Here is a 27,942-nt window from a genome sequence, read left to right on the forward strand (position 1 = left end):
GTAAGTAAACAAACAGACAGGTGAGGAAACAAACAGGTTTAATATTAAGGAATTTAACAACTGATATTTTCTTTTGCTTCACATTATAAATTTCAAAGACACAAAGAACCAACAAAGTTGTTTATAAAAGGTTACATTTAACATTAATTAAAAAAAAAAAAAAAAAAGGGACGTCTGGCTTCCCAAAATGAAAGAGTGGCAGGTTTATTCCTATAGTGCTTTTCAACAACAAACATTTATATGTCCATCTATGACACATATGAAGTACTTCAATTTTATAAAACAACATGGGTAGAAATATGGCAATTTCCATAAGTAATAAAACCAGAGAGAGTCAATTATTTATTATTTAACTAATTATTATTTATTTATTGATAAAATATTCTTAATAAAAACAAAAAAAGAAGTGGCACTTCAGTATCTCTTGGTTCGGCCCTGTTTCCATGGGAAAACGCCGCGGTGACGTGACGTGTTTCCTGTTTGCCCACCGCGGTGGCGGGAGATTCCAGCATGGCGGTGCAACCGAAGCAGAACCTGTCCATGGATAGTGCAGCCGAGCATGGCTTCCTGAGCTTCATCTTCTCCATGCCGGAGAAGCCGGACACCACTTTCAGAGTGTTCGACCGCAACGACTACTACACTGTTCACGGGAGAGACGCCATATTCGCTGCGAGGGAAGTCTTCAAGACGAATGGCGTCATCAAATATTTGGGCTCAGGTACGCGAGCATGTGTAGCTTAGCGGACCGCGTCGCTAGCTGGAGCTTGCAAACTGGCGGCGTCTGCTGTTAGCAAGCTGCGTGTTGTTGGTGCTTATACTTAAGCTAGGCCAAACACAAAAGGCATCCATTACATTAGCTTCAGTTTTGAGCTTTGGCAGGAAATGTCAATTTCAGGAGGCAGAATCTCCCAGTTAAACTGTAATTCATATCACATCAATTAATAAACTCTTGGTTCTGCTTAAGGACCTACAATGTTTGGTTCAAGCTTTTGGAAAACAAGGTCTGTCAAAGTCAGTAACCTACTGTTATTTTAATGTGTTTTCAGATTCAGATTGGATATAATGCTGTAAAACCCCAGCCCTAGTTTCAAAAGTCTAAAATTTCAGAAGTCTAAATTAGTAGACTTTGTGCTTTTTTGAAAAAAAAAAAGCATTTGTGGAGCACAGTGCATTCCTGTCCTGTGTCGGGTCCGGAGTACATTGCAGTTCTTTAGAAATCTTCCAGTTGAGACGCAGTGTGCCCCTGCCTCTTCTGCATCCTGTATGTTTAGTGTTTTTAAAAAAAAGAGATGCATTCATGATATTGCTTTATGGAAGCAATAATGCCCGTTAATTTTTGTTTGTGCACCAGTGCCCCTAAACATAAATATAAACGAGGAGCCCCGAAGTTGACTCTGATATTAATGTGAGTTTGATCTTCAACAGGGAGTCGCAAGCTGGAGAGTGTGGTCCTGAGCAAGCTGAACTTTGAGGCCTTTGTTAAAGACCTGCTGCTGGTGAGGCAGTACAGAGTAGAAGTGTACAGGAACCAGAGCAAGAGCAGCAAGGAGCACGACTGGAAGCTCGAGTACAAGGTATTACATCGACTATCGAGGAGTATCAGTGAGATTTCTGTTTGTTGAAAAGACCCATCCAGCTTTTTTAATGCTTTTAATGCTCCAGCTTTAATGTTAAAGCATGGTAAAGTATCACAGGAGGGCAGATGTATGCAAAAGTCATTAGACTTTGATTTGATGTATGTATAGATATACAAAAAACACACACTAATTCAAGGGATAAGATGCTGAAAGTCCAACATGGTCCCAAGATGTTAAAAGCCTGACATAAAACATGTAAAATGCATCTGCATTGAAAAGCGCTGAATTCAGTTCCCTCAAAAAAGGTCGTAGAAGGTATTAAACCGTCTTAAGTATTTTCTCTTGCCTGCTATCGGCATTAATATTAGTTACAATTTTTTTTTGTATCTGATTGTGGTCCGTCTGGAGACATTACACACTTGTAAACTGAAAGTGGGATTGCTCTGACACTGAATTGTGCATGTTGGAGGCTGTTCAATTCTTTTTCTGTCAAATTTGAGTCAGTGCCATCAGCCTACCCTAATCAGCCTTTTAGCTTCTTGATTATTTGATTAATCGTTTGGTCTGTAAAACATCAGAAAAAGAAATTATTGGCACCCCTGAATTTGAAGCACAGAATTCAGAGAATATCTTCCGAGATAAACTTGGTTTAGTGTCCAGTATGTGGTACAGGCTGAAACCACTGAGTTTCTTCTTAGCGCCACGTCCTGGAAGCGGCTTAACGGTTTTATGACTGTGGAACTTCATGATGAACATTGAGAACTATTGAAACGGGGATTTCAAGAATCTTTGCCGGTTTCCTTGTACCCTTTGGAATTGTTATATTTTTTTTATAATGACACTCCTGATGCTCTCAGACAGTTGTCTTGTTTTTGTCGCTGTGAAAAAGAAACTGGAAACAATCCCCCCTTACTTTGGCAAAAAAAAAAATCGCCAATCATTGGTTAATTCAGGTCATATGAACACTGAAAATTAAGAACAGGTGAGTCATTTGTCTTTTTGTTTTGTTTGAGGAACTAATTTAAATTCATCAAAAAGGTGCCAATAATTGTGTCAAGCGTCACATTTTATGTCTATTTTTTTTATTTCACTGTATGAAAGCTTCTTTTTTTGTTGTTCTTATTATTCAAAATTGGTTAATATGCACTTATTTTTGAAGATATTCTAAATTCTCTACATAAAATTCAGGGGTGCCAATAATTTACACCAGGACTTTACTAATAATAGCAGCTTTAGTGCTGAATGTACTTCCAGAATCCTTAAAGACATTTGTGTTTGTTGAGATTTGTGTCTGCTTTACAATAGAAAAATGTTTTTACCTGTATCCCAAGGGTATTACAATATGACCATTAACTCCTTTTTTTTATTGCTTTGCAGGCCTGTGTCCAATTCTAGTAATTGTATCATTTATTTTTATGTAATATAACATCCGCCCAGGGAAAATATGTTTAAAGTAATGTTTATTAAATTGCACTGTGCCTGTTAAACAAACCAATACAATACATGTACTCTCCATCATTCTGCCTTTTGCGGTCATCCGTCTTGTCTGTGTCCTTCACTCTCAGGCCTCTCCAGGAAACTTGACCCAGTTTGAGGAGATTTTGTTTGGTGGTGGAACCGGAGCAGAGGGCTGCGCGGGAGTTGTAGCTGTGCGCTCTGCTACGGGAGCTGACGGACAGCGCGCGGTCGGGGTCGGCTATGTGGACGCAGCCCAGAGGACGATGGGAGTGTGTGAGTTCCCAGACAATGAGATCTTCTCCAACCTGGAGTCCCTGCTTGTCCAACTCGGCCCCAAAGAGTGTCTCTTAGCCCAGGGTGAAGGCAATGCTGATGGAAATAAACTACGAGAGGTATGCGCAATTGAATTCAGCTCAGTGCAACTTTCTTTATTCCTCTGTGTGTGTTTGTGTGTTTGTGTGTGTATTTCAAGCAGAGTATTCTTATGTCTTAAAACATGTCTAGTGGGGCTTATTAAACATTTTTAGGAGACTATAATAGTTTGGGTATGGTGTGAAGACATTGTAATCATTATTGGACAATACTGTATTTTATCATTTTATGTCATTTATCTGGTTTTACTTTTGACTGTAACTTTATTAGTGATTATAGTTTCCTTTGTTGAAGCACTTGTAACTATGTTAAGAAAAGTGTTACACGAATACGGTTATCATGATTACGTGTCTGTGTAGGTGGTGGAGCGTGGCGGTATCCTGGTCTCTGACAGGAAGAGGGCAGAGTTCAGTAGCAAGGACATGGTCCAGGATCTCAACAGGCTGCTGAGAGCCAAGAGAGGAGAGACCGTGGCCAGCAACACGCTGCCTGAGCTGGACAAACAGGTGAGCAAAAGAAAAAGCTTCCTGACACATACTGTATTACCAACAAGGAAATAAATTGTCAGTGTAAAAATATAGCAGATTCATTTTCATTTTACAAAGGTTTGAAATCAGATAACCTTGACAGCTCTTGTACATAATGGGCAAAATGTACCATGAACATGGAACAGGAGAACAGGATTACATACATGTTACAGAAGTCCCTGGAACATATGAAACGTTTCAATATATTACAAATGTTTGAATACAAATATCCGATATGGAAATTTTAAGATAAAACGCATGCTAGACTTGCAATACTACATTATGCTTTCGTTAAAGTGATCAGTCAAAGTCATAGGATCGTTCATGTCTTCTAAATTTGATTTTGATTTTTTTTTTTAAATGGCAAAATAAAAAGCCTACTGGTGGCCAGTTGGATTTCTTGTTGTGTGGTAAACAATACACACGGTGAAATGTGTCAGAAACCATATTGTTAGCTGCATCTTAAAATCTTAAAAGATGTGGGGTTCACACAGACACACACCATGGAACTGATGAATATGTATTTTAAGCAGTGTCTGCCATAGAGCACAAAAATAAAGGATGGGTTCTTTCGAACTATCATAATAGCTCCTTGCGCCTGATTTACTAAAGGAAAAAAATCTTATTTAGTCACACTATTTCCAGCACGTTTTAATTTAGGTGCAAACATAATAAATTATCTTTAAATCTACCTGGTTTGCGCCTGCCTCAGTAAATCAGGGGGCGAGTCTTTATCTAGAACTCACCCGTCTTAACCAGATAGTTGCTAATCGTACCCCTGTTCACCATGTCTCGCCCTGTGCGTTTACCAGAATCTCTGTGTGTGTGTGTGTGTGTGTGTGTGTGTGTGTGTGTGTGTGTGTGTGTGTGTGTGTGTGTGTGGTTTCACAGGTGGCTATGTCATGCTTGGCTGCAGTGGTGCGTTTCCTTGAACTGCTCTCGGACGAGTCCAACTTCAACTCCTTCAGTCTGACCACTGTGGACCTGGGTCAGTACATGAGACTGGACAACGCTGCCGTGAGGGCTCTTAACCTCTTCCAGGTCAGTGGCAGGGACCAGGTCAGAAACCGTTCTCTTTCTGGCTCCTAACGGTGTCTATCCGTGCAGGTAGTTTGTTCAGGTTTTTATCTACCTCTGAGATTTCTGCCACCCCAATACAAAGGGGGTGAAAGGAATTTCGGTTTGTTGAGGTCAAAATGTAAAACAAAAAAGCGATATTTGAAGAACGTAACAGTTTTAGTAAAAACTGTTCCTGTGATAGTTGCTGAAACTGATTAGCTCGTGCAATGTTAAAGCCTAAGACTGAGCCTCTTCTTTTGCTGCTGCTGACTGGGTGCGGATATTGCTGGATGTCTAATGATTGAAAATCTAACACATGCTCTTGAGCTTCGTGAGTTATTTATCATATCACATGTTAAGGTCTTTGAAACGCGGTATGTGAATTGTCTCCTCCAGGGTTCACCTGACGACACCAGTGGGGCCCATTCATTGGCCGGTCTGTTGAACAAGTGCCGTACGCCGCAGGGTCAGCGGTTGGTCAACCAGTGGATCAAACAACCCCTCATGGACAAAACCAAAATAGAGGAGAGGTAATACAATGATGGGAATAAACTGTTCAGATCAAATATCTCAGCTAGTGGATCTTCAGGATTTAGATCACAAATCTTGTGCAAAAAAAAAAAGGCGTGTCAGATTAAGTAGTGTAGAGTTGCAATATGTTTAATTTTTATTGTTGATTAATCTAACGATCATTTTTCTCGATTCATCGTTCAGTTGTTTGGTCTGTAAAATTACATAATAATTGCAAAAAATGGCCATCACAGTTTCTCAGACCCCAAGATGAAGTCTTCAGGTGTCTTTTGTGATCAACTGTCCAAAACTCCAATGTATTCAGTTTGCAACTATATAAAACAGAGGAAAAAAAGAAAATCCGTAACTGGATGAGAGGAACAGCAATTTTTTTGGTATTTTAGCTTAAAAAGATTTTGAGAAAACTCTCGGTGTGTCTCCGTGTGTGTCTGCCGTGCGCGCAGGCTGGACCTGGTGGAGAGCCTCGTGTGCGACTCTGAGCTCAGGCAGACCTGTCAGGAGGACTTGCTGCGGCGGTTTCCTGATCTGCACCGTCTGGCCAAGAAGTTCCACCGTCACTCTGCGACGCTGCAGGACTGCTACCGCGTCTACCAGGCCGTGGGCCAGATCCCTGCCCTCATCGCAGCATTGGAGAGATACTCGGGTACACACTGACCTACAGCAGTTGAATCAGTGTGTGTGCATGCACTGTACACTGGGGTGCCAGTTTATTTGGAACTCCTTTTGTAGTGGTGTGTTGCTCCTGCTTTGGCCTTCCGAATAGCATTGATTCATCTGGGCATTGACTCTACAACATGGTGGATCCATTGTACAGGAATATTGTACCATACAGAAATGATTGTACAGTTGCTGCAGATTTGACAGCTGCTTAATCCTCGTGCAAACAGCCCTTAGCACAAAGATGACAGGGACAGGGTTGAGATTCTGGTGATTGTGCAAGCCACTGAGGTGATGAAAACACATCTCCCTGTAATCTCTCACTGACAACTAGCTGCCGCTGACATGTTGTGTTATCATGCCGGACGTGTCCATGATAGATTGGACTTAGTCAGTTGGTACCTGGGGATTTAACGTGTGCCAGAATAACATTCGCCCATCGCTCCTGACATGGTCGTTAGCGTCCTTGTCCAATTAGTAATGACTTCTAAGATGAGATTTTGCATGACATTGCTTCATGGTTTTCATGGTTACAGCATGTTTTGTTCTTTTGCACGAGTCTTACCTTCTGATTGGGGGATCACACAAAGAATCACTGATACCTGTTTTTCTTTTTCCATCTTGCACCATTTTTGCGATATTGGTTGCATAAAGGCTAAACCGGACAGCCACTTAGAGATGACGAGATCATCGTTGTGCCATCCATCATGCCGGGTCATTTGAAAAACTTAACAGTAGTGAGTTTTGTTGTGATCAGTGAGAATTTTTAAAAAAATTGTTTGACATTTTTGGGAAAGACGCTTATGTGCTTTAATGATAAGAGCTGGAGGTTCAGATCGGTTCTCTCTTATGTCTGTATGTTAAATATGGAGCTAGAGCCAGTTTGCTATTAGCTCACCTTAGTTTAGCATAAAGAGCAAAACCTACCTACCTACATACAGTATATATTCATTAATTTCTGATATGTGTGTGTGTGTGTGTGAATCTGTATTGTAGGCAGCTACCAGGTTCTGTTGGAGGCAGTGTTCCTCTCCCCTCTCAGAGACCTGCAGACTGACTTCACTAAGTATCAAGAGATGATTGAAACCACTCTGGACATGAACCAGGTCTCATCTTTCACATTTCTGTACCTGTGGAAAGTGTGAGAATATTGTTCTGTGCTTTGTGCTTGCGTATTATCATTTCTGCGCGTCGTTTACGCGTTTCGTTTCTTGTATGTTGTGTGCTCCGTGCAGATCGACCACCACGAATTCCTGGTGAAGGCGTCGTTTGACCCTGTGTTGAGTGAGCTGAGAGAAAAGATGGACGCGCTGGAAAAGAGCATGCACACAGTGCTGAACAGCGCAGCCAGAGAACTAGGTGATCACACACACACACGCACACGCACACACACACACACGTACAACAGACACTTAGACCAAAGTTTGAGATTGTCTGTCAATCTAACAGATGTATATCGGTTCCTTGCAACCAACTTTGTTACTTTATTTTAAGGCGGTGACTGCACTCATGCATCTCCTTGATGAGATTTTTTTTTTTTATTAAGATGCGGCGTGGTTCAAAATGCAGAAGCAAGTCGATTACACCATGCAGTCATCATGTGATGAAAGCCAATGTTTTGAATGGGATCAATTCTGACGGCTGAATGTCTGTAGTGTAATTAATGCCTTTCCACGCAGAGTCAACTTAGCCTTTAAAATCAAACCTAAAACCCCAAACATTACTTTATCGGCTGATTATCTTTTTTTTATTAACTGGAAGACAAAACAATGGCTTTATTCCTTACAAACATAATAAAGCCTTTAGTCTAACTTACTTTGACCCAACTTTGTATCTTTTGTTTGTAATTGTAATTTACAAACCTCAGTGTAAAAGTCTTTTATAGAGTTTTGTCCAACCTCCATAGTTGTTATTTTTACTTATCTTTAAACTCCGTTTAGTTTTTTGACTCAAAACAACTTCATTACTATTCTCTCAGCGTCATTTAGAGTAGTAATTTGGGGAGCAGAATTATTCACATTATTCGCCACATTATAAGTGCTTTTTACATAACCAGCTTAAGGTGAAAATGTGCGTCACAATGTACAATGGTCCTGTTGTAGATGCCTTCAGGGTAGTTCAGTGTCAAATTTAACTTGTAACACTGTCGTTACACTAGACAGATGGTTCATACATTACAATACCAGGCTGTGTTTGGCTAATCACGCTCTGTATACCCCAAATTAATTGTGTTTACATTCTTTCATTCACTTTGGATTAAAAAAAAAAAAAAGTCAGGGAAAGTTTGCCTTCTCTAAATAGGACTCTAATTATGCCTTCAATTATTACTAGCTGAAGTAATTATGTTTTTCAGAGGTGGAGGTAATATTTATCGCCTCTGGTCTGAGAATGCCTTGGGATACCCCAGGAAGAGCTGGAGGACGTGGTGGGGAAAGAAACGTCTAGGTTATTTCATGTAGCCTGCTGCTACGGCGACTTGCACCCAGATAACTGGCAGAAAATGCATTTCTAGTTGGAGATGTCAAATACTTGCTTTTTATACTTTCTATACTAGCTGATTGTAGTTACTTTGCATTTCAGGTCTGGATGCTGGTAAGACGGTGAAGCTGGAGTCGAACGCCATGCTGGGCTTTTACCTGAGAGTCACCTGCAAGGAGGAGAAGAGTCTGAGGAACAACAAGAAATTCACCACGCTGGATGTTCAGAAGAACGGAGTGCGCTTCACAAACAGGTCCGTCTCCCACACCCCTAATGCCAGCCTCAGATAACCGCGCTCTTTATGGCAGCTGACGGTCTGTGCTCTTTCATGTGCGGTTTCACATGTCTGCAGTAAGCTGAGCTCTCTGAACGAGGAGTACACCAAGAGCAGGGAGGAGTATGAGGAGGCGCAGAATGCAATCGTCAAAGAGATCATCAACATTGCCTCAGGTGAGGAATCTCATCACATGCTGATCACTGTGTCTCATCAGCATGACATTGATTTGAAAGACGGAAGAAATTATGATGACTGAGCTACGTAGAAATCATGTTCTCTTAATTACATGGAATTCGTCTGTGACCTTTTAGTAATTGATTTAATTCACATTTTCTACAAAAGCCAAAAAAACTGTACAGTTCTTTGACATTTTGAGCTCGTGAAGTATTGGTGAGGCTGTGGTCAGACGGCATTCTCTCATCAAATATCAGATGTTTTGCAGGCTGCACATGCTGTAGTCTCCTCTCTCTGTGATAATCAATATGAAAGGGTTGTACCCTTGGACCCCCCAGGTTACGTGGATCCCCTCCAGAAGCTGAGCGACGTGATAGCACAGCTGGACGCGGTGGCGAGTTTCGCCGTGGCGTCCGTCTCCGCTCCTGTGCCCTACGTTCGGCCTCGCCTCTCGGCTGACGGCCGCAGGCGCATGGAGCTGCTGCAGGCCAGGCATCCCTGCATGGAGACAGACGCAGACACCGCCTTCATACCCAACGACATCACCTTCGTCCAGGGAGAGAAGAGCTTCTACATTATAACAGGTGAAAAGAGATGGTGGATTTCAGGTCTCGTAAGTGTAACATCGACGTCGTATTGTACAGCAGCAGTTATTAGCAGCAGAGTGGTAAGAAATGATTACATCAGCCCTCTAGTTATAATTCTCATCAAGTCTAGGATCAGGCAATACTTGACTCAACTAAAATTCAGGATATCTCAGCCTCTGCTGCTTTCCGTTTTGATCATTCAATTTTATGGAGATGCGGTAAAAAATCACTAGAATACTCCATTCAACTTTTTCTTTTTTTCGTTTATGTATTGTGGATACACACTGTTACTCATCGTCACGGATTCTCCTCTCCTCTTGTCTCCAGGACCAAATATGGGAGGCAAGTCGACGTTTATCCGGCAGGTGGGCGTGATCGCTCTGATGGCTCAGATCGGCTGCTTTGTACCATGCGAGAAGGCAGAGCTCAGCTTGATTGACAGTGTCCTAGCCAGGGTGGGCGCGGGGGACAGCCAGGTGAAAGGCGTGTCCACCTTCATGGCTGAGATGTTGGAGACCGCTGCCATTCTGCGGTAGGAATACGCGCACACCGGCTTGTTCACAGCTACACTAAACACAATTGATAGAAGCCTGGTCTGATCATCCCTGCTGTCTTTCCAGCTCGGCCACGGAGAACTCGCTCATCATAATTGACGAGCTGGGCAGAGGCACGTCCACGTACGATGGCTTCGGTCTGGCCTGGGCCATCAGCGAACACATCGCCTCCAAAATCGGCTGCTTCTGCCTGTTTGCCACGCACTTCCACGAGCTCACAGCGCTGGCAGCATGTCAGCCCACCGTCCAGAACCTGCACGTCACGGCCCTGACCTCCCACAACACACTCACCATGCTGTACAGAGTCAAACAAGGTCAAACGCTAAACATTTCCGTGTGATTTCACACAAGTTAGCAGTTTTTTTTGGTTTTGTTTTTTGCCTTACAGGTGAATTTTCTGCATTTTCTAACCTAGAAAAAGCAACAACTACTTTCAGTTAGACTTTTACATAAGTGACTCTGGTGCTTATTCAGGCAAGAGATGAAAATGTTAAATTGCTATCAGATTAACGTAAAGAGTTACAAATTTCTGAAAGGGGCTTAAGTTTTAGCTCTTCAATCATGTCGACATGTTTTAAAAGCCAATCAGAAGTTTAAAGTCCACAGAGATTCCTTATACTTACTGTGCAGTTTTTAAAAAAAAAATAGAAGACAGTTAACGTGAGGTGTGGAGAGGCAGGGGAACCGTACTTGTGCCAGGTTTGCTGCAACAACCGATTGTCTAAATTCATCATTTATTGATTGATTAACAATTCAGTCAGTCAAGAGTGAAAATGGGTTATTTTCTCATGTAGATTGCATATGTTGTGTGACCTGTAGACCAAAAACCAAAGGTGTTAATTTCACAGCAAGATAAAACTGAACTTATCTTGGATATTTTTAAAATGACCATAAAAATGACTATGTATTATTGTTTTATTGATTGTTTCAGCCTTAGTTAGAGTAGTTGCCTGTAGTTTGGAGATGCTCTTTAAGATGCTTACAACTGAGTGTTACTACATGATTTTGTATATAGAAGCGGCAATGCATTGTTTACCTATTTCCAAAACGTTTTCCAAACTGACAAGCCCCTAACTGTGTCTTCAGGTGTGTGCGACCAGAGTTTCGGTATCCACGTTGCTGAGCTAGCGTGTTTCCCACCATCGGTTGTTGCCATGGCGAAGGAGAAGGCGGAGGAGCTGGAGGAGTTCCAGGAACCTGCAGGGGAGAAATCGGAGCAGGAGGAAGAACCTGAGGCCAAGAGACGACGGACGGACAAACAAGTAGGACTCAGTTTCCCTCTTCCAGGGTATTCTGTTGTCATCAAAACCAAGATATATGATTACGCATAATCACATTGTATCCTGTCTGCATAGTTGACGGTGGGGTTGAGAAAGATTAGAGATGAGAAATGTTTTTTAGCATTTATAAACTGTTTATAAACACCTAATAATTGGTTTATAACAGACTGTAATATAGGTGTAAGCACATTTGAGTGTTTATTAATATATTTGTCAACAGCTGTAACTACTCCGGTCGGCACTAACAAGTGGAGGCTACTCTCTAAACAGATAATAAATCATAACATGGTAAAACAGTTGTAGTAATATAAAACAGAAGTGTTTAAAACCTGAGGCATGGCTCCCCAGGGGGGCGTGGAGGGAGAGGTGTGAGGCAGTTAAGGCCCTGTAAAACCCTTCGCACCCGACTGCTGCAAATTCAAAGTTTCTCAGTCATAACTCAGTCAAACCTGAGCACACGGACACGAGACCACATTTACAGATTCAGTGTGACCTGCACTTCTGAAGGATAGTATTAGCACTGACGTCCGTCATGAATAAAAGTCCATAAGTCTGTTCAGGAATCATAGAAAAAAGACGCTCCTCATAGTTCCAGAACTTGCCTGAGAATCAATGCATTTCTAAGTTTTCTCCAGTATCAAAGTAATCAAGTGGTAGATGTCTGTACATCTGTGGATATGCTGCAAACAGGAACCGCTAATAGCTAATTTGGCACTTTTAGTGGTGTCAGTTTGCCAAATGTAAACAAAATATAGGCTAAAAGAACCGGACTTAAAGTATGGCTCACAGCTGACTAACTGATTCAATGACATTATTCATCCTGTTTAAATCTCGCAGAGCATTGTGGGAACTGTAGTTTAGAGAACTTGGAGCATCACACTGTCCATCGTGAATCCACCAGTGTTAAAGTGCAATCCTAAATGGATGGAGTACTCTTTTAAGTCAATGTAAAGTCATTTCCAACATCAATTTGGAATCATGTATCAAAAGTACTCATTGTGAGGAATTATCCCCGTCACGTTAATGCATCAATAATTGGAATTCGCTAGAGTTGACATAAAATAATCACAAAGCATTTTTCAACTGACCCCAACATTCAGGTCGAAGGATTACATCTTCCTCTAATTGTCTCTAAAACCGAGTAAATGTAAATGCACTTATGAGGCTGAAAAGGCTGTTTCTTATTTAGGGTTCCCGAGGAGCTGACATTGTAGAGATACAAATTTTTACTCAATTTCAATAGTTTGGAGCTTTTGTAAAACTGATGCCCTGCCTCTCTCCTTCAGGTGGGGGAAAACCTGATCCAGGACTTCCTGGAGAAGGCGAAGTCGCTTCCTGTTGCCACCATGACTGAGGAGGAGGTGAAGGCAGAGCTCAGGAGAATGAAGCGGGAGCTGGTCGCCAAAAATAACATGTACATCACAGAGATCCTCGCACGCTGTGTTCCTGTAAAAACTGCTTGATTTTTTTTTTTTGGACACGTTTATGTGCTCAACTACAATCATTTTCATGTGCTGTAGATAAACGCACTAGAGCGCTTACATTGTATAGTTTTTCAATAAAGAATTATTCCTGAATGTGTTTTCTGACCCACTTAAATACGTGAAGACGTGTTGCGCATCAGTAGCTGTGTAATGGATGTTTTTCAAGAACATCTGACTTCTTTGGAAACTCAGTGTGTACATGTGTAAAAAAAAAAATACCATTTCATTCATAATGTTGCATATGAGCAGCAGTAGTCCTTACGAAGACTCATTGTTTTCCTTTTAAATGTTCACAGGCAAGCCTATTATTCTTTTCAGTGATAAATGCAATCATTATTCCACACTGAACATCAGTAATATACACTCAGTTGTCAGTTTATTAGGTACCCCTACCTATCGAATGCAGTCTAAAACAGTCCTGTAATAAAAACTACCCTCATGAAGATCATACTGTTCAGTTTTTGACTGTTTTGGGGAGATGTGGATTCAACTGTGTGATCATTTTGGGGGATGTTGTTTGTGATGCTGGTGAACTGTATTACATTATACAGAGACGCCCATTTAGCCTACCAACATTGATACAAATGGGGTAGACAAAATAGAAACTCCTGTCCTTACAATGCATTACAGTTCAACAGCAACACAAACTGCAGCCCTCAAAATGACCATAAAGTTGGGTCAGCACCTGTAACGCATTTTCAACGGAAACTGAACATTATAACCTTCATGAAAGGAAGATTTTCTAGCAGGACTGTTGTATTAGGTTGCATTAGTTTTAGCTAGGGGTACCTAATAAACTGACAACTGAGTGTATATTTTCAGAATCTACTTATTCCAAAAGTTTGTAAACATTTGTAAACTTCTGTTTGCTGCACTAATTATCTGAATCTGTGAACTTACTATTATCTGCGGCCAACAGATACTGTAAATAACTTTTTTTTTTTTTAACCCAACAATCAATCCATAACTGTAGTAATAGTTAGTTGCAGGCCCGCTGAAAACAGAACTCCTCTGAATATGTCAGATTTGGTGTGCCAATGTAGCCATCAGCTACTGAAGATTAAAAGTTAGACTTTTGTTATTCTATAGGCAGATTTTGAAGACTTTAAACTAGTTTCAGGTTATACAGTTAAGATCACCATTTAGTTGCCTCTGTCCATAGAGTTTGATAGACAGAGGCAACTTTGTTCAATAGGTTCACCTCCGAACCTTGAAAACAATTTAGTAATATATCTAAAGTCTGACAAAGGTCACTTATATTGGATGCTGTAAAAGAAATATCAACCCAAAAGATCACCAGCTGTTACAGATGAATAATGCAGGCCTTTCTCAATAGCAGGTTTCCTAACTCCTGGAGGACCTGCAACACCTGACAGAGACTCAGAGCAGCTGCACGCGGTCGAGTGAACAAGGTTTTTTTTGGGGTGGTTATTCACCTGCCAAACTTTATCCCATAGGATACTTAAGCAGCATTTTGTTTAATAAGAGCGGCCATTTGTCGAATATTCTGCAGGACGTGGATTTCATCATAGCGAGTGAATTTACAAGACAGACACCTCTGATCTAATAAAGTTTTATTTTCTTAGAAATGGCCAGTTTCCTGTTTTCTTTTTTTGTCTTTCTAAGAAAGTATACCCCTTTTTGAATTCCAACTAGCATCTACATAATGGTTATTGAATACTTCACAATATATTAAGTCTAGATGTTATGGTACATGCATACGATTCAGGCTGCATGAGGAGCCACAGTCACCACGATACACGGGGGAGAAGGGGGGAGGACGTGGGGGGACTGCAGATTGACTCATCAGTTCCAGTTCAAAGGAGCTCTGATGCCTCCTATTGAAACCCTCTCCACAAAACACTGACTGCATCAACTTATAAACATATACCCACATACCCACACACACACACACACACACACACGCACGCCAACGCACACACACACACACACACACACACACACACCCCTTTCATTGTACACAACACATTTTTTTTTTTTACACAGACACACACACACACACACACACACACACACACACCTTTATACAACTGTGGAGCCCCTCCACCTGCCATTTAAGCTAATATACTGGAGAGGGTTTTTTAGTGTTTAAACGAGATTCTCTTTCACAGAAAGAACTTCACCACTGGGACGTTTGAGTTTCTGCAGTTTGCCTTGGTGTCGGGGTGGGAGGAGGGACGCTAACCAAAGAAAAATAATAATAATTATAATAATATATAATAAAATAAAAGACATTCAAATACAGTCAGCTTTTTGCTTGAAAATACAAAACTACATGAGAAAGCATTGAAATAAAATCCACTGATCAGAACATATTTAAAAAAAAAAAAAAAAAAAAAGCCCAAGTGCTCCATCACACACACACACACACACACACACACAATCTTGCTCTTTATCCACACACAACAGAGCAACATCCTCCCATCCGTTGCCTAGTTACAACCGCCTGGGCAGCCAATGGGGATGGCAGCTGCGAGGAAGCAGGAAGTCTCTTTGACAGCAGTTCTTGTGAAGAAGAAGTGGGCTGGGAGCCGAGGATTAACACCGGGGAGGTGGGGGTGGGGGACTTCATGTTCTGCCAGGCGTAGGGCACCATCGACAGCCCCTCTGCATAGCCCTTCTCCTCCCATCTTCTCTCTGTCTGCAGACTGCTATAAGAAATACTCAATGAGGAATCTCTTGTGGCCATTCTGTCAGTCTACCCTCAGCTCCACTGCTCCCTCTAGTGGAGTCTGTCTCCGCCGCAGCGAGGGACTGCAGCGGGCAGGAAGCTGCTTCCTCTGCAGCCTCTTTCACATCGATCCCATCTGAGAGCGCCGCAATCATAGAGTCTCTCTGGGTCCTTATGGCTGCAAGTGGATGTGTATGTAACTTTGTGTGTTTGAGTGTGTGTGTATGGCTGTGTGCAATGTAATGTGTTTGTATGCTTATGTGAGAGAGTGTAACTCGACCGGACGCCTTCAGTTATGTTGCAGCGTGTTGGACTCGATGGGCGGCGCCGAGTCGTACAGAGTGTCTGTATCGTGTGTGGGCTCTCCGGCCAGCGTGCACGGGTTGGACAACGTTCCTGCTCCACAGTCACAAAAAAACCTGAGGGGAACAGATACTAAGGATTAAGAACCAGAGTAGTCCCTTCAAAAAAACAAAAACAAACAAAAAAAACAAAAGTCAAACTACCCTTCAAGTATATAAAATAGTAAAACAATATGTTCGGTTTTTTTCAGATCGAAAAAATGTAATTTTCAGTTTCCCCCCCCCCCCCCAACTTCTCAGATCTTGTTCCCATATAAAAACTGCAAAAATATTGTTTTCAGGGAAAAAAAAAAAAGTCCGGAAGGAACTAATAGACTCTTACCGATCGTGTCGTATAAACTCTACATCATGCCCTTGGTGGCATTTTTTGATGCAGTTAACACAGATGGCGTTCCTATCTGTTGTATTACAGGTGTGACATCTGCAGACAAAGCAGATTCATTTACATTAACACAACAAGGAAAAATAAAAACAGAGACAAACGGTTAAAATGGGAGACAATTCCTTACTTGTGCAGTTTGACCACAGACATTTAACCATTTCCTAAATTCAAGTTTCTAAAATGTAGGGCTGCAACAAAGGATTATATTCATCACGATTAATTTGCTGATTTTAATATTTTGGTCTGAAAATTTTGAAAAATTTCCATCGTAAGCCCAAGGTGAAGTCTTCAAACTTTGTGTTATGTCCAAAACCCAAATACACTGATGATATTCAAAAATATTTAAATTTCAGTGTCACATAAGACAAGAAAAAGGTTACAAATCCTTACATCTGGAAGGTTCAACTAGGTAACTAGGGTTGCCATTTTTTTAAATCTGCAAATATTTGCAGATTAATCACTGATGAAAAATAATCGTTAGTTGCAGCCCTAACCAGTTTTATTCAGAACCATTTATCTGCCGCAGTTTACCTGTAGAAGTCGTGCATGGGGTAACTGGTGTAGCTGGAGATCTTGTAGAGGCACTGTCCTCTGCTCACCGCCTTCTCAATGGCATCCTGGTTATTCAGAATCTTATTATCTGACAGAAGAGGAACAGATGAGGGTGGTTAGTGAGCAAACAGGACAGTTTATGAAAAGACTGGGCTAAACTTTAATCCCACAAAAAGGAGCTACTTACCTTTCATGGTGACATTGACTCCAGAGGCCAGAAACAGGCCTCCAAAGCGATTGTTAAAGATCTGGTTTCCCTCCAAAGTGGCTGTGGCGTGGTTAGTGATTTCAATACCTGGGAAAGAAAAATAAAAAAAGTCTGTCATCAGTACCAAAAGGAGATATGAAGGGAGATGTTATTAGTGCCCTTATGGAGTTGATTTTGAAAAAGGCTAACCAGCAGCGAAGCCGTCAAAAATGCGGTTCTTGCGGAGGATTGGATGGCTGTTGGTGCTGATCAGCACACCAGCCTGAGCGTTCCTGAAGATGTCATTCTCTTCCAGCAGACCTACAGAGAGGATGATTTCACAATCCAAACTATAAATATACAGGAGCAAAAATCACAAGGTACAGACAACACAGTAACAGGATAAAGATGACATAATTCTAGTTTGTTGGACTAAACGCTAAAGTTAAATGGTATGTTGATGATGTACTATTGGTCTCAAATATTAATATCTAGCAAAACAAAGAAAATTTAAGAAGCTGTGTGGTGTCTTCTAAATTATCTGGCCGTTTGCCTTGTTGAAGACATTACAGATTGCACCGCAGTACCTCTGCCGCCATTGAAAATGCAGATGCCTCCGTCTCTGCCGTCATGAATCTTATTTCTTCTCAGTGTGGGGTTGCTGTCCGTCTTGATCCACACCCCGGCCATGGCATTGTCAAAGATCTCATTGTCCTCGATGAAGCCCAGACCTGTTGCATAAAACAGCAGGATTAGACACAGACGTGCACATACACTACATATGAGACAAAAAGTGGTAGGGTAAAATACAGACCTGAGTTATAGACTAAAATTCCTCCATTCTGGCCTCCCCATATCTTATTGCGCCTGATCTTTGGGTTGCTCCCCGTCCTGTCAAGATTCGACAAAAATTATTTGAATTATTCACAACAGAGGGGAAAAAGAAAACTATAAAAATCAGCAGTGTGCTAAAGCTTTTACGTAGCGTCTCATATACAGTATGCTCATTGGATACACTGCTTAAAAGGGGGTAATCATTACCTTATTTGTACACCCGAGTACATGTGATTGTAGATGTCATTGTCTTCCAACACACCATGCCCGTTGTCATAGAAATATACACCAACCTGGAGGGCGGGGGAAAAAAAATTATATATTTATATCAAAAACAATGAATGAATACTAGAAAATATCATGATACAACAAAAGATTTAAAAAAAAAAAAAAAGGCACATCAAAAACACTGTAGATCTAATACACGTTTTTTTTTTCCTGAATGAGAAAGTCAACAGTAGTAGTAGTAGTAGTAGTAGTAGGAATGAAAATTAATACCAGTTTCATGGTCAAACCAGACAAAGCATTAAAGTATGACGGAAAAGCTCTAGGGACGATATGGCCTAGAATTCCAGCAGTATATAACAATAATTCCTAGCGATATAATTAATTAAATCTACATAACCTTGACCTCAATAATTAGTCAAATATGGATGAGTGACTCAAATTGGGACTTATGAGACAATGAGTTTCCTAGCTATTGTAGCTAATGTTAGTGACTGTGTTTGTTGTAGGTCTAATGGTGCCGAGTGACGCTCCCAAAAAATAAAGGTCTGAGCAGCCTCCTGCGACACAATCCACTGTCGAAACAATCCTACTTTTATTTTGCGTATGTGTAACAGTGCCGGCAGTCCACAATCGAATACAAAGACACTTAACTAATATATCTGCCTATGGCAGGCAAGAGGAAATGTTTAGGAATTTTGTAAATTAAATTTAAGACTTTCATACCTTCGAGGTCCTTTTGAGAGGGAAACTAAATTCAATGCTTTAAAGACCAAGGCATGCAGATACCTCCATTAAAAACTACTTTTAGAAAGTGAAAGTCTGAATAGATTTGTTTGATACTAAATGTATCATCACTAAATTAAAAAATGTTATGTTGCGCCTCATATAATGCTCACTTTACTACAGCAGGTTCTGACACATGCACAGTTTATATGGCTTTCACACGGACAATGTTTGAGTTTGATATGGTCAGCGTTTGAGTATGTTTAACCCTCTGTTTTACCTGTTTGCCACTGTGTATGCGGTTCTTGCGGAGGACAGGAGTGCTGCCTGTGGTCACCCAGACTCCGGCCAGTGTGTTGCTGTAAACCTCATTCTCCTCGATCACCCCTTGGCCTTTCTCATGCTGAAAGGCAAAGTAGGAACAGCTGTCAAAAAACATCTGATAGTTGGAGTTTTGGAGTTTATTTAAAAAAAAAAAAAAAACTTGTTGGAAAAGCTGCCTTTTTAATTATCAGCTATATTTTGATCAAATACGACAGACATTTCACATTGATGAGTGCATTTACCACATAGATGCCCCCATGCTGTCCATCGTGGATCTTGTTGTGCCGCACAATGGGGCAGCTGTTGGTTCGGATCTGGATTCCCGCCAAGGCGTTACCATAGATATCGTTACTCTCTATCAAACCCCGCCCATCTCCAAATATGTACACGCCTCCTTGGTTGCCATTGAATATAGCATTTCCTCTGGATATAAAAAGGAAATAAACAGTCAAAATCTTGGAATAAATATGCAGATGGAGACAGAATGAAGTTGGCGAAAAGATGCTACCAATGGTGCAATCAAATTTCCTATGCAGACATATTTTTTGTTGTTCAGGTATCGGTTTTACATGTTCCATATCAATATCAGCTATGATGACTCCACTGAAATTCAATTTTGCTCTCAACCAATCCCCAAATAGCCTGAGGCCCTCTATAGGTTAACTAGAAATGCTGTCCCTGTGTGAAGCGCGTGTTCTCACCGTATCGTCGGGTCACTGTTGGACGTGATCCACACACCGGCAAAGTTATTAGCATAGATTTTGTTCTCTATAAACTGTCCCCGCCCCTTCTCATGGACGTAGATGCCTCCCGTTTGGCCATGATGGATCTCACAACGCACCACTGTGGGGTTAGCGTAGGCCTTCACCTCAAAGCCTGCTATGCGGTTTCTATGGATGTTACAGTTCTCAAAGTAACCCTGAAACACAGAAAAGAAGACAAATCAGATGGCTGGCCTGTGATGTTTCTTCAAGTAAAATGTATGACATGACATAGTTGATGTGTATTTACCATGCCGTGATCAAAGGTGAATACGCCAACATCTCGTCCATGGTGGATGTGGTTACGTCTAATGATGGGATTACCATGGTTTTTCACCCAAATTCCCGCTAGCGCATTGTTGCTGATTTCATTGTCTTCATAAATCCCCTGGAACAAAAACAAATCTTCGAGTCAGAAGCAAAGCCTGTATGAACATTTCTGCGTGTGTTTGTGCATTCATGGCAAACCAGGAGCGTTACTGTTGATGGGTAAAAGTTGTTCTTACCTGTGCATGGTCCGTAATGTACAGCCCTACGTTCTCACAGTCGCTGATGTTGCAGTGTTTGATGGTTGGACATGCTCCCTGGCCACTCACACATACAGCTGAACCCACTACACGTGGCAAAAAAAACACAAGGGTCACACTACAGTAGGGCTGCAAGTAATGATCACTTTCTCTATTAATTGATCAACACTCAGAAAAATCCAATAGATATTCAAATCACAATGATGAACAGACAAAAGCAAGCAAATTCTTACATTTGCGGAGCTGAAACCAACAAGTTTGGTATTTTTATAAAGACTGAAATGATCATCAGAATGGTCATTGATTCATTTTGGCTGCCCTACATAAATCTAGTGAACACTTCCAACACAGTGCATATACTTTAAACACATAGTCAGAGTACATCAGACATGCAGGTAACTGCTTTCCACACATGTATATCAGTATGTATATCAGGCCAAGAGCTGTCTCGAATCCACAATAAGACAATTTGCATTGCTGGGCACCACTTACATAAAGTAATACTGGTATCTCAGGAACAGCAATACTGGCAAGTGGTGCACTCCAACACTATACTCATATACCCCGTTTCTTATGCAGGGGTAGACTTCACACGCTGAAAATTGCTCCCAAGACACACAATTTATTGTTGCCAAATGTGATGTGGCATTTCGTTTTACATGGTTTCAACAAGACAAGGCACTTGATTAAATGACAATTAGGTGATAAAAACTAACTACCAATACACAAGAGGGAGTGTTATACCGTGCAATATTGGCACAGATTTTCCAGATTCCCCACTTCTGAAATCCAGCAACCCAACATTTTTTATAGAGAACAAACAGTCATAATAAAAGTAGTTGCCAAAAAAAACTACTGCTCCATGGCTTCTTGGTTTCTAGTTCAAGACCCAAATGACTAATTTAGTTTTTCATCCTAGGAGGCCGGCTCCTAAGGAATACACTGCTTAAGTAATGCACCAAAATTAGTGACACTGTGTGCTTCTCAAATAACAGAAAACCATGTCCACATTGCTGAAAAGCAGACACAAAAATCTGTACAATATTATGTGAAGCTACTTTTTTAAGATACTGTTGCATTTGCCAACAAAGAGCTAAATCCCATCTACAGTCATTTTTGAGGTTGTACAAGTGTTCATGTTATCATGGCCTCCCCCAGCCACAAGTGTGTGTGTGTGTGTGTGTGTGTTACCTGTGCATGTGGAGCGGATGATGCAGTGGTCGATGTTTGGGCTGCAGTTGACTGTGATCTCCAGACAGTGGTGGGCGTTGTGGTGCTGTGCCGACTTATCATCAGGATTAAACTGAAGAGAGAAGACCAGCAGAGGTCAGACAGGGGCTGAGTTTACTGACAATACGTCAAACTTCTGTCCACCCACCACATCCACACTGGACTCTTCCTACTGGAGACATTAGTGCCACTGCTAGTTGTAGCTGATTACAGGTTATAAATCGGAAACTGTGATATCTTACACTGCATGAAACATAAAATAATACGATTCACATGAAGCGTGATTTTTTTTTTTTAACTAATAAGGGTTTTTTTTCCCCCCAATCAATTAAAAAAAAAAAACAATTTCGTAATGAGTACTATGTCACTGTCATTGCATTTTGTTGAGTTACACTCTAATCAGATCATTTAGTCTGATTACATCCACCTGTCCACTGCCTGAGCTTGCAAATATGGCACATGCTTGCATTTAAAAAACAAAATAAAACAAACAAAAACAAAACACACAATAACAGCTGATCAGCAAACTAATCTGAAATGGAACCATCGCTCTCATGTGTTGATGAAAGTGTCCTCATCCAATCCCCAAAAACTTCAGATACATTTTTTTCTAGCTGACAACACAATTTGGTTTTATCAGGTGCCCGTGGCCTGCGTTTGTTTTTCAACTCATTTCGGATTCCTACTTAATTACAGCGTATTCTCTTCAAGCCAGACAAAAACCCAGGAGTAATTTTATAAAGGAATAATTTCATCCTCAACTATATATAAATTATAAATTAGAGAGTATGCTGGACTTTCCCACTACTACAACTACATAGCTCAACAGTGAAGCCCTGTGAAGAGACTATAGTCCCATATAATATACAAGCATTCTTCAAGTTTGGTTAAAAGAACAGGTTGAAAAAGAAAAATCAAGGGAAAGGTGAGGTCTATGTTTACCTTGATGGTCATGTATCCGACATAGGCATCCTCCGAGCCCTCCATGAAGACAAACGTCGAGTCTCTAGTATTCTCTATCACCACCTTGTCAGCTACTTTACCAGGAGCTGAGGAGGAAAGTGGAAAACACTCATTTACACCCTCATACATATGGACATAAACACAGCTGAGACTGTATCCGTATCCTAAGAGAGATATTCATTGCATGAGGCACAAACATCAAGGTAATGTCTTATGTAGTTGTCAGTGAAGGCAACATGCTTACCTGCACCAATCATGGTGATGGGGGACTCTATATAAATCCACTCGTCTGTGTAGATGCCAGAGTGAACAAAGATTAGACCGTCAAAGTGGGCCTCTTGGACCCCACCCAGTGCATCCTCAATGGTGTCATAGTACTGCAGGTGAAAGGCACAAACTCTTTCAGGCAGAATATACAAACAGCGACAATTCATCAGAAAGCAGTTCAAAAAAGCAAGCAGGTATTTACATTAGCCGTGTTCTGCAAAAGTATCAGTGCTGGAGGATTTCTCTTTAACTAATAGGTTTTAACTTACCAGCATGTTCTCTCTGCCTTTGTATCTGCCAGGGTTACTGTAGAAATGCTCAGCAAAGCCTGGTTTTACATGGGCACCTTTGTACTGCAACACAGAAAACACCATGGTCAATATATGCAGCTGGTGATCACCTCAAACATTAACATGGTCCCCATTCAACCCGAACATCAAACTATCCTTTTCCAATAAGTAGTATAGCAAATAGGTTTGATTCAAAAATATCATTTCTTTATGTGCTAAAGTAATGTTTTTGAATAGAAAACACAGAACAAAGAATGTGCTACTCAGGAAAATGTCATAAAAAGGTCCTAAACACTTCAAATTGTTTATTTTTTTATGCATTTTATTTTTACATGCCTGAATAGGTGAAAGGATCAAACAATTCACTGGACAAAGTCTGGAGGGAAAAAAAAAAAAAAAAAAAAAAAAACTATTTGTGTAGCAGATTTTTTTTCTGGTTCCTGTCCTGTTAACCATCTTGCATCCCCTCAGATTTATCTTACAACTTCTTGTGTGTGTGTGTGTGTGTGTGTGTGTGTGTGTGTGTGTGGGGGGGGGGGGGTCAGATATAAACTTACACAACCCACAAACCAACCACGACAGAACAACAGCAGACACATCATTTGACAAGGATCATTGAGTCATTTGCAATAGATGCAACAAGAAAACACTGCATTCTTTAATTTCTAGACCACACAACAACAAGTAGCAGCAGTAAGGAATAGGACAACTGTAAAAACCTAAGAATCAAGTGATTATAAAAGAATATAACAATTTGTGTGACAGCCATCAATATTTTGTATCTCACCATCTAAATATATCTCACTTTGAATTGGAATATTACTATAGAAATAATAAAGCAAAAATGTTTGTTTTCCATTAGCCTGAGGAGCTTAGAGGATGTTTAGTCTGAGAAAAGCGCTGGATTGACATAATTACATAATGAGATGAACTTCACTGTAACGAATTTTCACATATTATTGTTGACATAGCCTTAGAATAACAATGTGAGCACTCAGTGTGAAACTGAACTTCTGGCAAATACTTAGTATGCAGTCAAAAAATAGAAGTTTGAGAAAAAGAGTTTTGATAGCTACTTTGTCATGAAAGCTTGACCAAAATTTCCTCCAGACAAAAGATCTTGGCTAAGGAACCGCTTATGAGAAATTCTGATAGAGTGACGTGTTGGTGTTTCAAAAAAAACCATGAGATAAAGAGATTAAACACAAGCACGTAAGTAAAAGCTCTTTTCAACTCAATTATAGTTGACTTGGAAAGTAAAAAGCCCTTTTCAAAAGTGATTTTATAGATTTGGATTAATATATATGTACATATATGACTAAATCTGTCACTTCTGTTGCTTAATCAAGCACATCGTCTTAAGTGCTTGTCCTTGACATCAAGCCCAGTAATAGTCATACGTCTATTTTTTGTTGTACATAGTGATATTTCAAAAATAAATACATGGACATCGCTTTCTAATGTCAGTGATGTGCGTGTGCAAAGTGTTTTAACTTTACAGGTACTCTGTAATCGGGTCATACATTATTACTTTGAGTGGCATGGATTTTACTGCAAAGCCATATATGACTTTGCAGAACTGCACATTGTTTATTTTTAATATATAGAGTGACAACATAAAAAGGAGGGAATTAAATAAATTAGGTCTATACAAAGATATCAAAGCACCTCAGAGTACTTTCTTCACAAAAAGACAACACATCACAAACTATGGAGACCAACTCACCAGCTGTTGAAAGCTCTCCTTCCATGGGTTTGGGTGTTCATGCTCCTCGGGGCTGACCTGGTAGAACCTGCCTGGCTCAGGGTGCATCATGGGACGTGTGTACTCAAACACCTCCATGTATAGACGCTTCCTACAACATTAAATACCACACACATGGAATTTCAGGTGTCTGTCTAAATGAGTGTGATATTCACAACAAGAAAAGAGCAGTTTTCATCTCTTCAGTAGCACTGACCATAGTATGGGGTCGTTGGCTAGCTGGCTGAACCTCTTGCAGACACAAGCTGCCTGACAGAGGTCCTGTTCCAGTAAGTAGGAGAAGATCTTCAAAACGACTTCATCTGGAAGCTTCTGCTGCAGATATTGCTCTGCTGGGGCTGCTAAAAGAGACACAAATACACACAAAGAAACACAGACACACTCCCAACGTGAGCTCCAGGAAAAATCTTTCACTCCAAGCACATCAAACTATAAAGCCATGTTATTTAATAGACTGCAAAATAACGAGATTTACCAGAACACAGTGGGGGAGGGAAAGGAAAGGAAAAAGAAAGAAAGAAAGAAAAAAAAAAAAAAAAAAAAAAAAATCAATAAACACTCATGTAAAAAAAGATAGTCTCCTTGCCCAGCTGCAGAGATTTAACACACACCTGGCAGGTCGTGGCTCTTACCGGACACTCGTGCCCGCTTGGCTCGATGGCCAAAGGCCTCTGTCGATGAAGTGGAAGCTCCCTGTAAAAGAGGGCAAGTAAGACATTAACTTCATGCCAAGATTCAAGCACTAAGTAATCAACTGGGAAGTTTACTGCTCTATCACAATATCATTGTTCCTTCAGGAGGAGGACAAAATCAATCAGCAATTCACTCTCATTTACACACACACATAAATACACAACACACACACACACACACACACACACACACATATAAACAAGAACAAGTCTGTAGACATGCAAACTGCAGTGAAATATTTTACAAAATAAATGCACTCAAATGTTTCAGTCTTACCTCCATTGGGCTCTTGCTGGGGCAGGCAGAGGCAGTGGCAGAGGCAGCAGCGGTTCTCTTGGGAAGCAGGGTCTTGCGCCGAAGCTGGTAGGGACTGTTTTGAGCTCCTGGACCAGATTCCTCAATAGCCATCTCTGCTGCAGCTGCTGCAGGAGCCTCCTCATCTGGAGAGAGAGGCAAACGCATTTCTTATACATCCACCACTTTCTAAAGAGGCACTTCAATGCACAAAGCTGCAGTATAGACCAAGGCCATGCAATTTAAAAATAAATAAATAAATAAAAAAATCAGGGTATTTCTCTAAGAAGCCAAATCACCCCTCTTTTACTCAATTAAACCCTACAATTTCTCCAGTAATTGCGGCAAACACTTAAACCACTGACACTCAATTCTAATTACCATTACTGACACAATGGTATGCATTCAGCTCACTTGCTGTATATACACTGCGCAGGCTAACAGACAGGGTAATAGTTGGTAAGGCAGACAAAGGTTATAGATTGATAATGGCAGAAGCACCCCCTGCAGCCACATCGGCAGTCTTTCATGTGTAATCATACCCTACTGATATCGGGCAGTGGTGCATTTGTCTTTGGGTCCTATACGTGCAGGATTAGACTCATCTTTTATGGTGCTGTCAAATTAAGGGCCGCAGATGAAGTCGATCAGACCTGCGGCTAATGGCTAAAAACTGAACTGCGTAGCTGGCAAATCCGCGGTGTAAACAAATCGAGCTACGGCTAGCAGGCACTGAGAACATGGAAGGGGATACTGGCTCAATCTGCTGGCTGCGTTAGCTTTAAACTACAGCCCCGAGCACACAAAATGGACACAGTGAAATCATCAGAAAATCACACTGTATCATCTATCCCAGCTGATCCGTGTGGCCTCTTGAAGCTGGGACAGCTAGCTAGCATTGCCCCAATTCGCTGCTAATGTTTTTGTTAACGTTACACCCCAAAAATGGCAGTCCAAAGACACTGCCGATTTACACCCTCAGAAACGTTAGTGACAGCTGGGAATGCAACGGCCTAATAGGCAGGAGAGACCGTGTTTAGAGCGTGTCAAGTCGATCCCCTTGCCTCCAGCCGAGGTTATCTGAATATGAGCTGTTAATGTTAACGGTATAGCTACATACGCATTACGTTAGGCGAAGACAACCCCCAACCTCCACCTAACCTGGTAAGCGAGCTAGCGGTGTTAGCTAGCCCCAATCACTCAAGCCAAACAAAGCGCGGCCTGGCCTAAGCCACAGAGCAAGAAGCCTCGGTTTTTCCTGCTGAACCCGCCGCCTTTAAGAGAACAGGCCAGGAAGGTACAGTCGAGGGGTTACGTGAAGACTGTTATCCCCTGACACGGCCTCGCCTTAAATCATTAGCTGACCGTGGCCTAACTTACCTCTATCCCCGTTGTTCCGTTCGGGCTGCACCGGGCGCGGCCTCGACACTCGCCTGGGTCTCCTGTTGGTGGCTCTGACGGAGTTCATCTGGGGAGTTGGTTGTTGAAAAATAGACTGCTATCCTCGACCGCCCGCTACTAAATTTCGCCCTCGACCCAAACTGCCACCCGGACGGCCTTTTTCCCAGATACACCCAAACAACTGCGATCAAAAACCCGCTGGTATTTGGGGTGTAATCGCTTTTTTTTTTTTTTTTTTTTTTTTTTCTCCTCCTCCGTGGTGTTACAGCTCCCCCCGTATCGCCGCTCGGTGCCAGCTCCGTCTCAGTCTGTAGCAGGAGGAGCCATTAACCCACACGGGAAACAATCGCGAGAAAAAAAAAGAGCAGAGTGTCCGTTCGACCATTCGCAGCGGGTGTTTTATAAGCTCCTCGTGCAACAACCAATCAGGAGCCTCGTATCAGGACGACGTG

At 41.3% G+C, this 27,942-nt stretch overlaps 2 protein-coding genes across 5 annotated transcripts; one reads left to right on the forward strand and one right to left on the reverse strand.

The window, feature by feature from the left end:
• Positions 1–436: 436 nt before the first annotated feature.
• Positions 437–13,454, forward strand: msh2 (mutS homolog 2 (E. coli)). Its single transcript, XM_040135865.1, has 16 exons — positions 437–718; positions 1,426–1,574; positions 3,143–3,427; positions 3,767–3,913; positions 4,826–4,975; positions 5,390–5,523; positions 5,968–6,167; positions 7,178–7,287; positions 7,417–7,540; positions 8,762–8,912; positions 9,012–9,109; positions 9,449–9,694; positions 10,025–10,229; positions 10,318–10,565; positions 11,338–11,513; positions 12,818–13,454. The coding sequence occupies exons 1-16, from the start codon at positions 511–513 to the stop codon at positions 12,992–12,994; spliced, it is 2,808 nt and encodes a 935-aa protein (XP_039991799.1). The 5' UTR covers positions 437–510; the 3' UTR covers positions 12,995–13,454.
• Positions 13,455–15,026: 1,572 nt separating this feature from the next.
• On the reverse strand, positions 15,027–27,876 carry fbxo11b (F-box protein 11b). 4 transcript variants are annotated; one of them, XM_040135455.1, is made up of 22 exons: positions 27,470–27,876; positions 26,072–26,235; positions 25,735–25,795; positions 25,299–25,440; positions 25,064–25,193; positions 23,317–23,400; positions 23,025–23,157; positions 22,760–22,866; positions 21,779–21,890; positions 20,567–20,673; positions 20,311–20,448; positions 20,001–20,218; positions 19,542–19,722; positions 19,256–19,378; positions 18,232–18,317; positions 18,005–18,081; positions 17,778–17,921; positions 17,401–17,511; positions 17,191–17,298; positions 16,983–17,091; positions 16,392–16,490; positions 15,027–16,126 (listed from the first exon to the last, which is right to left on the reverse strand). In XM_040135455.1, the coding sequence occupies exons 1-22, from the start codon at positions 27,555–27,557 to the stop codon at positions 15,997–15,999; spliced, it is 2,652 nt and encodes an 883-aa protein (XP_039991389.1). In that variant the 5' UTR covers positions 27,558–27,876; the 3' UTR covers positions 15,027–15,996. The 4 variants fall into 4 exon arrangements, with proteins under 4 accessions (XP_039991389.1, XP_039991388.1, XP_039991387.1 ...); XM_040135454.1 differs by having other exon boundaries at positions 25,299–25,443; XM_040135453.1 differs by having other exon boundaries at positions 25,714–25,795.
• Positions 27,877–27,942: the final 66 nt, after the last annotated feature.

Source organism: Xiphias gladius, chromosome 9 (genome assembly GCF_016859285.1).
Source record: "Xiphias gladius isolate SHS-SW01 ecotype Sanya breed wild chromosome 9, ASM1685928v1, whole genome shotgun sequence".
In the NCBI taxonomy this organism is placed as follows: Eukaryota; Metazoa; Chordata; class Actinopteri; order Istiophoriformes; family Xiphiidae; genus Xiphias; species Xiphias gladius.

Bases quoted from the DNA above. Each gene is read 5' to 3' on its own strand.
- msh2 (XM_040135865.1), top strand. From the start codon at position 511: ATGGCGGTGCAACCGAAGCAGAACCTGTCCATGGATAGTGCAGCCGAG. The intron at 7,541-8,761 runs GTGATCACACAC...TTTGCATTTCAG, and splicing joins CAGCGCAGCCAGAGAACTAG to GTCTGGATGCTGGTAAGACG. The intron at 10,230-10,317 runs GTAGGAATACGC...CTGTCTTTCCAG, and splicing joins GAGACCGCTGCCATTCTGCG to CTCGGCCACGGAGAACTCGC.
- fbxo11b (XM_040135452.1), bottom strand. From the start codon at position 27,557: ATGAACTCCGTCAGAGCCACCAACAGGAGACCCAGGCGAGTGTCGAGG. The intron at 23,158-23,316 runs GTAAGTTAAAAC...TTTCACCTGCAG, and splicing joins AAGGCAGAGAGAACATGCTG to TACTATGACACCATTGAGGA. The intron at 18,082-18,231 runs GTAATGATTACC...GAATCTTGACAG, and splicing joins TACTCGGGTGTACAAATAAG to GACGGGGAGCAACCCAAAGA.